The following is a 12691-nucleotide window of genomic DNA, read 5'->3' on the forward strand; positions in this document are numbered from 1 at the left end:
TCACTCCTGAGTCTTCAGGAGTTTTCATTTCTCTGTTCTAGTTTGAAAGTTTCTTGTTCCTGCTTGGATTTTTATTTCTTCCCCGTCATCAACCTGATTATATTCAGCTGTGCCTCATTCACATTTCTGTGCACATTTCTCTTTTTTTGCATTTACAACCCCAGTTTCAAAAAAGTTGGAGCACTGTGTAAAATGTAAACAAAAATATAATCAAATAATTAGCGACTCCCATAAAGCTGTTTTGTTTAATTCACAAAAAACATGTAAAATGTTTAAACTGAGACATTTTACTATTTCATGAAAAGTATTAGCTCATTCTGAATTTGAAGTCATCAACATGCCTCAAAAACGTTTGAACAGAGGCAACGAAAGCCTGGAAAAGTAACCAGTACTAAAAAGAAACATCCGGAGGAACATTTTACAATTAATTTGGTTAACTGGCAACAGATCAGTACTGTGATTGGTTAGAAATTCAAAAAATATCTCACACATTCATTTGTCTGCAAAAACTATGTCTACACATTGTGGAACAATATCAGAATTTTGTTTCTCCATGTAAAATTGCAAAGACTTGAATATCTTATCATGTATATAGTACCTAACATTATCAAAAGGTTCAGAGACTCTAAGGGACTCTCCGTGTGCGAGGGAAAAGGCTGAAAATGGCCCGAGACAAAGTAGAAAATAGTTCTGAAGTAAAACGAATCAATCGTGGAAATACTTTTGGGAAAACAAGAGCCTGGGTCCTCCAGACTAAAAAATGTAAAAAGGCTTGTTTTCATCCTGCTGTTAAAAAGTCTGCATTTCTGATGGGACAGAGGTGCATTAATGCCAGTGGCACTGACAGCGTGCACATCTGGAAAGGCATCACCAGTGCCAGCAACACTGAAAGGTATAGTTGGGTCTTAGAGTAAAATATGCTCCCATTTGGATCTTTTTCAGGGAAGACCTTGAATATTTCAGCAGGACAATGCTAAACTGCAGGCAGCAGCTATTATAACAGCATGGCTCTGAACTGGCCTGCCTGTACTCCAGACCTGTGATCATTTGAAAATATTTGACACATCATGAAAAGAAAAATACAACAAAGAAGAACAAGGACTGTTGGGCAGCTAGAATCCTCTGTCTGACAAGAATGGGACAGAAATTAAGAAAGCACCTTAAACATGTGGTTATCCTAACTGGGCTTTCATTAAATTGGTGAAGATGTACAGGAAAGAACCTTAGACAGCAGCCGGGGGAAACAAAATCTCCTACATGGCAGACTGAGAAACCTAACGTCCCTGTGCACCTCGGGCAAAAACTCGTTCATCCCAAGGACAAAACACCCAAACACAAACTAAAGACCAACATGTATGTTATGCAGTGCAGTGATGAGTGCTTGGAGCGTTTACCCAGGAAAAACCAATCAGCCCACAACACAAGAGAGCCACCTCAACAGCTGGGAATCCACTGCGAATGACCGACGTTGAACAGAGGTTGAGGTTTATGACACCAGTTATCAGCCATCTACAATGCAGTCTTGAGATCCCTTCCCGGGTGTTTAAACGCCGACTCTCAATAGTTCACACAATGATGGCGATATCTTACACTGGTTTCACACTCACGTGATCAATACTGGGTCAATGACAATCAGGGGTTAAAAACCTGGGACTCTCTCTGGGTTGTTTTCGAACTGAAGAAGCTTTTTGGATGAGAGGAAACATCTTCACAAACCAAAAAGAAACTCGCTTGCCTTCTCTTCAGCTCTCGAGTCTACAAATTGTGTTTCGGCTTTGAGGGAATTCCCGGCAGCAGGATCAATGAAGAAATTATAACGCTTGTGCAGCACTTACAACCAATGACGATCATTATGATTATCAAAGTGAGCGTGTGATGGGGCTTCCATTGGCAGGCAGCAGGGATTAGAGGATTATTTCTCTCCCCGGTCTTTGGCCATCTCTCTATCGTTCTCGCTCCCTGGATTAGGTTTTATCTACAAAGTAATCGGGGCTTTTCTCTTGTCTGACAGGACTACAACTCCCACACTTTTACACACACAGACACACAGATACACACAGAGATTACATCGACACTGCACAGTCTACTGCGATATTGACTCAGAGACTTAAACCAGGCAGAAAGGGATGCGATAAAGCAGAAAAATCTGGATTTCCACAGGAATTATTTTGTATGAAATCTCTTCTTATCTCCGCACAAACAATATGAAACTACCTGAATGAGATTTCCTTCTCTGACGTTCTTTGTATTTGGTATAAACAAACACTCTGAGCAGTCAGATTTCATTCCAGGAGTGGTGAAAGATACCAAAATCCAAAGGTAAATATTGTATATATTCAACACCTATTGTAGAGAGCTGTTGTAGTAACAAAATACAGCTCAGACAACGAACCGGGGCTGGTACTGAGTGATCTTTTTGTTTTTCCTCCGGAAATTTTGAGCTGGCATATAAATTATTAATGGGCGCAGGATCATAGCTGTAAAGGACACCAAGGTCCTTTTTTGCATTACTTAAGGGAATTAGTGGGGCGGCGGGCGGTTTGCATACACAGTAGATATTACATCTATCTGTTATTTTAAGACAGCATGAAATGTTTTCAGGCTAAAGAAATCTTAAACTTTGGCCATTTATGGAGGATATATGGAAACATGAAATGTAATGTATGTTTTTATGTAAGACAAACAGCATTTTGAAACACCTACTGTATCCAGCAATGAAAACTATTAAAAAACAATAAAATAAGTTAAAATAAAATAACTTGTGCATTTGGGTAGTTTCTGGTTAAAAAAGATATTGATATTGCCATATTGAATTTTAATATGTGTCATTTCTGCAACATTTAAATATTTGTGTAATTTATTGCTTAAGAATGTATTATTATTATTTATTTTGGGGGCACAGTGATGATTTAGAGGTCTTAAAAACTAAAAAGTCATGCATTAAAAATGATACACTTGGCATCACTTTGCAGTCCTTTGAAAACTGGCGTTATATTTAATAATATCTGCGGTGAGGCGGTTGTTTTACATGCAGTCGGACATGTTAAAAGAGAACATCAGCATTACTGTGAAGCTTGTTTCACAGACTGAATATAACGTGAAGGGAGAAGAAGACCTCAGGCTCGGCTTTCTGTGTGCTTTGCTTTTCCAGCTGCGCAGCTACATCAGCCCCAATAAACATGTCAACACTGTGAATGTTGCTTCAGGGAGTCATTTATTGTTGCCTTTGTGTGCATGTTGTTGTGTCTCCGAACATAAATGTACTCATGAATTAGAATTACAAGGCTACATTTGACTTGACCTTTACTGCGCATATATCTGTGTTGTTGCTTTGGAGCCTATCTGATTTGCTCTTGTTCACATTTAGCATCGCACTTAATACTCATCGTTTTGAATATAAAGCGTTGGTAATAATAAATGTGCAGTATCACCAGCAGGTGTCGTGACATCTCCATGAAGCTGCGCTTTTATTTTGCTCTCAGACTTTTGGCAGCAAATTCAGACCACACCACCCTTTTCCTACCAGAAGTCTTTAAACACCAACATTAGACTAAGGCGCTTGAAACAGCCAATTTAGAGTTTCCTGTGGGCGCAGTGATTTACTGAAATGCGTGTAACAGACCCACGACAGGACACGTCCACACATTCATGCTTTCCAGCATTCTTTATTATTACGGTTGCCGTTTTCACACACAGGCTGCAGCTTCCACACTCCCCCACACACACACATCAACAACAATAACTGCAGCAGAACCCAGCACAGACCTTAAGCCGACCGGCGAGGCGTGATTGCGCATGCCGCTCAGGTGCGTCCGCCTCCCCTGCAGCGGCACTGCAGACCACGCCCCTACACAATGTACAAAAAGAGATGGAAAGACTGTTGGATGACGCATATTGATGATTATTTAAACCCCAAATTTCACGGTTGGATTTATTACTCCACATGAGATGCATTTTCCCTTGTTTGACGTTCTGTTCTTGTGTGATTTGGCATCTCCAGACTTTCTTTTCTGTTTCCAGAACGGCCAGCCATCCCACTGAATCCTTTTCTGATGATTATTCAGTAAAGAGTGGATGGATCAACTGATGGGGCAGCTGCATCTCTCTGGTCCCGTGCCAGGTCTTTGCTGGATGTTTTCTTATTTCTTAAGGACTTTTAGAAATTGTTCATTTCTTTAGTCCTGCAATGTTGGACAAGGACGCACACTGTGCTAATACCATGTTGGGAATCACCTTTTGCACAGAACTGTTCAAATAACCATGTTGTTAAAATTTTAAGCCTCTGGTTTTACATTTAAAATGTTCTGTTTTCTAAATGTTGGCAGAAATGAATATAGTGGCACGGTGACACAAAGGCAAACTACAATTTTTAGTGTCTGAGCTGTTTTGAATTTTAGTGCTGAGTTACAGGAGGCAACAAGCAGTTTGGTGAGTTAAAGCACGAAACAGACCAGTGCCTTTCAAATGCTTAAACACCAGAACTGAAGCTAATAATAAAGAACTGGAAAGAACCCTTCAAATGGAAAATCAGAAATGGGGGAAATAACTTGCAGAGCTGAAAACAAAGAGTATTAAAGGGCCATGACTTAAATGTATTATTTATGAGAAATTTATTTCCCATAGCTGCAGATCCTGGGAAAAGATGAAAAAAAGTTTTTTGTTTTTAGTTTAATGTTAAATTTACTCCCCCTGTCTCATTTTGTCTGCTCTCTCCAGCTGACCTGTGCATATATTGTCTCTGTTTACACCTGCTGATTGTTGGTCCTCGTAACTATGTGAACCCCGAGCTCTGTAACTTCCTGCTTCGAGTTTCCCTTTAAATGCATAACACCTGTTTATTCCAGCATTTTGGTCCATAATAATCAGCTCATGCTGCCATCTTATGACATTTTGCTGTGAATTATTTACTTTTATTGGCAGTTGTTGTTTTTAGTTGCCATTTCCAGTGTCCAAAAATAAAAGTCATTATCCTTATCAGAGGCTGATAACTCCTTTAGCTGGAGATGAGGTTGTGGAAATTGCTTTGTGTTTACTTTTCGCTGATTATCTGATTGTCATATCCCAGAATGCCACTGCAGCAAGAGCCAGAGCACTCTGTTCCAAGTTCATTATATAAGCTCCAATATTATATCCATTCATTTTCTTCTGCTTATTCAATTCAGGGTTGTCGGGAGGCTGGAGCCTATCCCAGCTGTCGTCGTGTGAGAGGTGGGGTACATCCAGGACGGGCTGCCAGTCTGACCTCACAGCAACATGATATTTACATCATAATCTGTATCTGCATGCTGCTTGTATGGTTGGCTTTCTGGTTCAAGAGATGATGGAAGAGCAGGAAAAAAATGGCTTCCTTTCCTCTCCACCATCAAGTTTTCTTAAGTTTTTATGCTTTATAATGGCACAAATGTACCTGAATAACAAAATCATTTTCATCCTCAGCTAACAATAAATGTCATTATTTTTAACTGAAGACAAGTCTTCGGTTTTATGTGCATTTCTTCTATATCATTGTAATAAATTTAATGTTTCTATTCTGCTCATAACCAGTTAATGCACAAGCCCTGTGCTGCAGAAAACTGTCTATTAGTTCTTCGGGAGATTCATATTTCATACACAAAGCACATTTACTTTCCTCCATGTAAAAAAATGATCAAACATTCATACTGCCACAGGCAAAGTGTTGTATCAAAAACATTAGCCCTTACACATACACAAGTTTAATTACTGTATATGTTATAATCCAGCAGATACACACATGCACACTGACAGACTCAAACTGTTAAAAATGCATCGTTTTGAAAAAAGGGCATCTTCAGGTTGCTGTATTAATGTGTCTGGGTTATTCAGGTTCATCTATTCTAAATATGGATCTTCGACATGTCGTTTGGGTGGAAACGCTGACAATCACACACTCATCACCACGGCTGAACTTGCTTGTCAGACACAAATTTTCCGTGAGGCTCTGTGGCTCCGGGTGGCAGCAGGGCCAGGTACACTGGAGTGACAGCACCCTCCTCTGGTGACTTGGGGGCTTTATCACCAGCCATGTCGGTGCGCACCCATCCTGGACAGCAGGCGTTCAGCAAGATCTGTTAAAAGAATAAAAGACACAGAAAATAAAAAGGAAACAAAGCAGAAACTAGGAGATAATGTTGTTGGCAACGTTAAAGATTTTAAATATTAGTTACCCCATCATTTGGTCTCTGCTTGGAAACTTGACGAGCAAGAATCATGGACAGGGCCTGAAAACACACACGTTCATAATCATAATCAAAGAAGTACGCCAATTAAGATTTAGAGCAGGTTCTTTACATGTTGATATGAACTTCATTTTCACATCAGCCGTACCGTCACCCCGACTTTAGATGTTCCATATGCTGAATCGGGCCAGCCGCCTTCTTTGTGTTTGCCTTTCTTGGCTTCGCTGACAAATTGCTGCATCAGTGCCACCAGCTCGTCCTCTGTGAGGTCCTCACTGCGGAAACGCTGCTGGAGCTCCGAGCTGCACTTGTTCAACGTAAGTGCACTGACAAAGCTGGAAACATTCACCACACGACCTGAAACACACACAGGGTAACAAACTCTTCATGTGCATCTCTCACAGCACATCAAGCAAACTCATCATCTTCCAGGAAAGATTACATGCGAGTTGGCTGTAGTGTGTCTGTATGTTTACTTATTGTCGTGCTTTGTTTTCCGCAAATTGTGATCACACATCCTGAGGGCAAAAAAAAGATATCGCTTTCCAATTATAGATAAAATGTTCAAGATGAGCCAACAGAGAACATTTTAGAACATCCACAGTCATTAATATAGTCTGAATCAAAGCCAAACTTGCTCCTCTAATCAAACGCTGACCAAAGCTGTTTATTCAAGCAGCAGCGACGGGCACGACCGGCAGATTGGATCCAGCCTCGTGTTCGTACCTCCAGCTTTAACGATCGGCAGGAAGTGAGTCAACATGTCTCTGGTGGCAAAGAGGTTTGTGTTGAGGGTCACCTCGGCCTGGACATCAAATGGAGTTTTGTCTGCCACTGAAAAAAAAAGTTCACATGTTGTCACCTCCTTATTCATCACAGCCTTAATAATTTATAGATCTTTTTATTTAATTAAAAAGAGGATTTTTAATCAAATAAATTGTATTTGATTAAAAATCCTCTTTTTGTTCAGAGCTACAGGACAATTTTCAGAATGTTTACGTTATCTGACTCTTCTTCATCACAGTGGATGTTAGGGGCGAATATCTGATGGTTTTCAGGAAGACTACAACACATTAATTCACTTACATATGCACCATAGCATTTCTTATATTATTGTATAGCTGTAGTCACACATACACAGCAACCCTGAACTTTTAAAGACATCGATGATGGAAGTGCATGTGACAATGAAAGTGCAGCCCTGAGGGCTAAAACCTGAAGCTAATGCGGAGGTGTAAAAACCTGCATCTCCTCTGATGGCCGCTGGTGGTTTCTTCTAAAAGCAAGTCAGTCCCCACAGACTCCCACATTAAAATGCTCAACCTATTTTCCCTTCAGCCCAGCTGGGGGAATATGTGGCATAGCTACTTTAAGTGACAGATCTGCTAGCTTCAGCTTGGCTTCACCTCAGCTAACTGGACTCCCTGAAGTGGGCCCCTTGAATATGTTTGTGGTGTTGGTGCCCTTTAGATCGGACCCATACAGGCTACAGTCACAGCCTGCTAACTTTAGCTGCTAACTTAAAACGTCACTCTTTGCTCCATATACGGTGAGTGTGATGAGCTACAAGCACAGCCAAACGGCTTTCTGATCATTTATGCAATGAAAAGGCCTAAAAGTGGGGGAAAGGAAATGTAGCACAGGAGGACAAATGGTTCTTGTTTATGGATACTTTAATATTTTTCAAATATTGACAAAGAATCAATTGAATAATAAATTAGTTTTAGCTTTTCAGGTCTCTAGTACAAAATCTGTGTGTGTCCATTTGACTTTACAGCCACCGACCGTCCTGCCTCCTGTGCCCACTTTGATTAGGATCCTTTCCAAAATGGACAAAAGGACAACTTTGGTTAATCTTGACTGCTGAAGTGTAAACTGTTTTAAATTCTAGATAAAGATTGATGCTCCAGCAGCATCAATCTTAGCAGTATTTTTCCAGTGTGTCTAAACAGAAGCCACAGCAGTATTAACATCCTGGCTTTCGATAGTGGGCAGGGTTGCATGCTTGAAGACCCCAGGGCCTCAGCTCTACATAGCATACCAGGTTAGTCAAAGGCAAGGAGCTAGACAAATGGTTGTGCAAGAGGCCAACAACCTCCTCACATAAACAACCTTCTGTTATAGAAACTGGGAGGAAAAAAAAAAAAAATCATCACACAACCTACTTTCTTATTCTAGATCGGTCGCAGCAAGTTGCAGCTTTATGTTTCACATGGGATAAAAAGAAATAGTGGTGGTGTCAGTTGTACTAGACGTTGTAATTGAACTTCCTGTGTATGAGGCTGTAGTGCACAATACAGTTAAAATCAATGTATATATCTAATTCTACCTTTGAATGCTATCCCAGCATTATTGATGAGAATGTCCACTCCGCCGTACTTCCCTTTAAAGTAAGCAGCAGCAGTTTTAATGCTGTCCAAGTCATTGATGTCTAGCTGGTGAAACATGGCCTTCAGCCCCTCAGAGGACAGAACCTTCACTGCGTCCTCACCACGCCCGCTGCAACACACACAAAGCGTTACTGTCTGCCTCGGAAAACCATGCTGGTTTATTGTTTCTCACTCAGCTTCCTAGTGTGGACAACAGCATGTGTGTGTGCTCTTTGCTCTTCTTGCTATCTTAAAATAACTGCAATATGTAATCAAATCTGCTCCTAGATGCAATTACTTTACAAACTAGCGTAAAAAATCTAAACTCATATATATCAAAAACAAATACCAACATGTGACCAGCAGATGTCGCCAATCTGCACTGAATTCAAAACTGTTAAACAGAAGGAGTCACTGTGATTCAGCACTTTTAATCTTTTCATCTTAATACCTACAATTGTTTTGTAATTTAGAGATAAATATTTGTTTTTAATTAGTTGTTTTCTGCAGATTTAAATTAATAATGATGTAACTTTATGTTTTCAAGGGGTAGAGGTTTTTTCATTGCCTTTTTTTAGGATTTTTAAGTGTTTGAAAAGGTTAGAGGCAAACATCAAATACATGGAAATAAACCAAAAATATCCTTACAGCAATAAAGTAAAACAGATGATTTTGCAGTAAAATCAGGTGCAAACATGAGTGTGGTTCAGGTGTTACCAGCTGTGGTGCTTACACATCTCTAGCAGTGAGGTAAACGTCTCCTTCAAACTGCTTGCAGAGAGCTCGGACGATGGCCAGGCCGATGCCCTTGTTACTACCTGTTACCACAGCAACCCTGGTTGACATGTCTGTTCACAAAGAAAGCAACATGTGAAGTAACATCTTAAACACACAAAGTATTAAACTCATCAATAGCTGACAAATAAACTCTATGAAAGGCCAGGGACGTCCACTCCTTCCAAATAACTGCTGAGTCACCTCCGCTAACACTAGGTAGGGCTAATGCAATAAAAGTACTCTTAAAGGATTTGCTAAGCTGCTTATAGAAACACATTTTTATTCCAGTTTAATAATACATATAAGTGTGGTTTACAGCTGTAGAACCAGCCCAACAGCAACAGTTTCAAACTAAAGCAATCATTTAAAGCATAGGTGTCAAACTCTGGCCCGCGTGCCAAATTTGGCCCGCAGCCTAATTACATTTGGCCCGCGAAGCCATACCAAATTACTATTAGAGCTGGCCTACTGGTATTATACAGCTAATATATATGTTGTTTAGTATTAAGCTTTGCTTGTTCCATATTCAGTTTTTCAGCAAAACGTGTTTGAGTCCATAAGAAAAGATTCATTCTTATATCTGGAGGAATAAATATATTTCAATAAATATTAACGTTAGCCCGCGACTTTGTCCCAGTTTTGAATTTTGGCCCACTGTGTATTTGAGTTTGACACCCCTGATTTAAAGAGTCACTGTAACGACTGTTACGACCTACAGGTGTGACACAAACTTCTGGCTAAATAAATTCCAATAATCCTGCATAAATATCATTCTAACAGGTTTTTAAGCAACCACACTCAGGCTGTCAGTACTTAAAGTCTTTGACTTTAGCTTTCAGAGATGACCTGCAGGATCTAGTTATATAAAGCTGGCTAACTCATACAAACATTAGTAGAAGGCCAAACTATGGACAAATTTGTAGTCTGAAAGCTCCAAACACATCTGGGCCACTTCTGACACTCACAGTCACACAGACGCCTGGACACAAGTGTTTGGTGTGTCAAGTTCTTTATTTCTTCAATACTAAAACATAACACAGAGGACATGTACATGTGTGTACACTGAACAGTTCTGGATGGGAAATGAATAATACAAATCAATACAGCTTCGATAAAACCTTTGAAGTATGTGATATTCAGAGGAAAATTAACCAGCCAGAGATTTGTCATATTTCATATAAGATCCATATTCTTCGTACTTTGTTTAATGTACCTGTCCTCATAGACACACCTTCCTGTTTCTGTCTCTCTCTGTCTTCCTCAATGCAGGAACTCCAGCAACACTTAAGGGAAGATGAACAACTTTAATAATTGACCAACGCGTTTCGGCTTGTGGCTTTCATCAGGGTCATGAAGTTGGTCAATTATTAAAGTTGTTCATCTTCCCTTAAGTGTTGCTGGAGTTCCTGCATTGTGAATTCTTTCATCCTCTCCATGCACCTTGGAAGTAGGTGAAGGTGTGCCAGAATTTTTTGCTGTGCTTTCTCTCTGTCTGCCTGACAGTCTCCTCCTGGTAGTAACACTTCTCTCCCACTATCTGTATCACTGGTTCACAGTGCCGCTCCCAGGCGAGTGTTGAAACAATAATTAATGTGCAAATAGCGTTATGGGATCACACACATCAAAACACGGCCAAAGAATCCATCCAGCGGCACACACACACACATACATACATACATACATACATACATACATACATACATATAGATTTGCTAGGATCTAATGTTTAGGAGATAATAAATAGATAATTCGATAATAAAGTCCAGCCTATGTCTACGCCTGCAAAAGTAGATAAAACATTTGCATTTCTTTTTAGGGTTTTTCCATGTTGTTCTGACTTTTTCCTGTTTTGGGACATAGTTTCCTTTTTTCTTTTTATGTTACTAAAAACATTTACATTATTCATCCTGTTATTAGTACTTTCTCAAATCCGGAGAGACAGAGCATCCCAGACTGAAATGCATAACACCAGATGATCTATCACACACGCAGACACACACAGTCATGCATCCATGACTGATCTAACCCATTCTGGGGTTTTGACGTTGTTACAAAAAATAAAGGTTTTCTTCTGCATTTTGTCACTGTGTAAAGACACTTGGTACAACATTAGGGGGCTTCTAGATGGACCACACACACATAGACACGAACGCACAATGATTATGTTTCAACAAAGTGGAAGCAAATTGCCATTAAAACCTAAAAGACCTCTCGTGTATTTTAATTAATTGCTCAGGCCACCTCACCTTTTTCATTCTAACACCACCCGACGGTCTGACATTAGAGCCACTCTGTCCTGCTATAACAACGGATTTTAACCGGGCAAGTTCTGCAAAATAACGACTTTTGTAACGTGATGAACTAACTTGGTGTGATATTAAAACAGGAAAAGTTTGTTGCCTAATTATCAAAACGACAAACTTTTAAATGGGGACTGGTTCTTCGCCCACACGGAAAAAAAACGCAGTTATATTAATCAGGCTGCAGACGTTTCTTACCTGCGGCTGAAGCTGTCGTCCTGACTGAAGATTACCACAGGAGTGAAGCGCTCGCAGAGGGACAAAGGAGGAGGGAGCACTGCGCAGTAATACCGCGCCTACACGGAAGACCCAGGTAACAGAGCCAGGTACATTTTTAATGCAAGATCAAGTTTAATCAGTTTTAAAAAAAAAATATTCAAGAAATCAGAGTTTGAGTAATTCCTTATGAAGACCTTTGATTTGGAATTAAATTTGAAAAAATCTATTTCCTCCTCCATCTCTGAAATGTTTTGCATGGACAGTTAAGTAAACAAAACCAGTTCTTTTACTGATTCCAGTTATTCAGTTATTTCTGCTTTCACTGACACGTGTTAGCAGTGTAAACTCAACTAATTGACATTGTTTGTCCTTTAAACAAGACGCTTTAGATGGGGTAGCAATGTGGCTTTGAGGCAGCTCTTTTTATTTTTAATTAACAGTAATTTAGCGAGTTTATTAAATGTTTTGAATGGTTCCTGCTTTACTAAATGGGAATCAGAATGAAAGCTGTTTCATGTAGATATTAACAAAAGGATGTTCTCTTAAGATTCAGCAGTTTGTGTTTTGTGATCTTCAACCAACCAGGGGCAGAGTTTTAAGGGAACCACTGATAGAAAAACATGGGAATAAATCTAAACTTTGTCATTGCAGGACGTTATACATGCAGTGAAACCTGCTGTTTCTCTGTCATGCAGATTTTTGTTTTGTGGTGCTACAATCTGATAAGTCACCAACTGTTCAGACATGCTGTCAAAGGGTGTGTGTGTGTGTGTGTGTGCGCGCACGTGTTTGTGTGAATCTAAAATAAAGTTTATAGGGTATCAGGTCA

General features: G+C 39.8%; 1 protein-coding gene across 1 annotated transcript; it reads right to left on the minus strand.

The window, feature by feature from the left end:
• Positions 1 to 5639: 5639 nt before the first annotated feature.
• On the minus strand, positions 5640 to 11956 carry LOC308387820 (carbonyl reductase [NADPH] 1-like). Its single transcript, XM_080868115.1, has 7 exons — positions 11842 to 11956; positions 9300 to 9414; positions 8527 to 8696; positions 6924 to 7031; positions 6346 to 6554; positions 6186 to 6239; positions 5640 to 6086 (listed from the first exon to the last, which is right to left on the minus strand). The coding sequence occupies exons 2-7, from the start codon at positions 9410 to 9412 to the stop codon at positions 5913 to 5915; spliced, it is 828 nt and encodes a 275-aa protein (XP_080724241.1). The 5' UTR covers positions 9413 to 9414; positions 11842 to 11956; the 3' UTR covers positions 5640 to 5912.
• Positions 11957 to 12691: the final 735 nt, after the last annotated feature.

Source organism: Rhamphochromis sp. 'chilingali', assembly GCF_963969265.1.
Source record: "Rhamphochromis sp. 'chilingali' genome assembly, chromosome: 20".
In the NCBI taxonomy this organism is placed as follows: Eukaryota; Metazoa; Chordata; class Actinopteri; order Cichliformes; family Cichlidae; genus Rhamphochromis; species Rhamphochromis sp. 'chilingali'.

What these genes read in the sequence shown, in the direction of transcription:
- LOC308387820 (XM_080868115.1), bottom strand. Translation starts at nt 9,412, where the DNA reads ATGTCAACCAGGGTTGCTGTGGTAACAGGTAGTAACAAGGGCATCGGC. An exon ending in TACCTCACTGCTAGAGATGT is followed by an intron (nt 8,697 to 9,299) that starts GTAAGCACCACA and finishes TGTGTGTTGCAG; the next exon opens with CGGGCGTGGTGAGGACGCAG. An exon ending in GCCGATCGTTAAAGCTGGAG is followed by an intron (nt 6,555 to 6,923) that starts GTACGAACACGA and finishes TGTGTGTTTCAG; the next exon opens with GTCGTGTGGTGAATGTTTCC.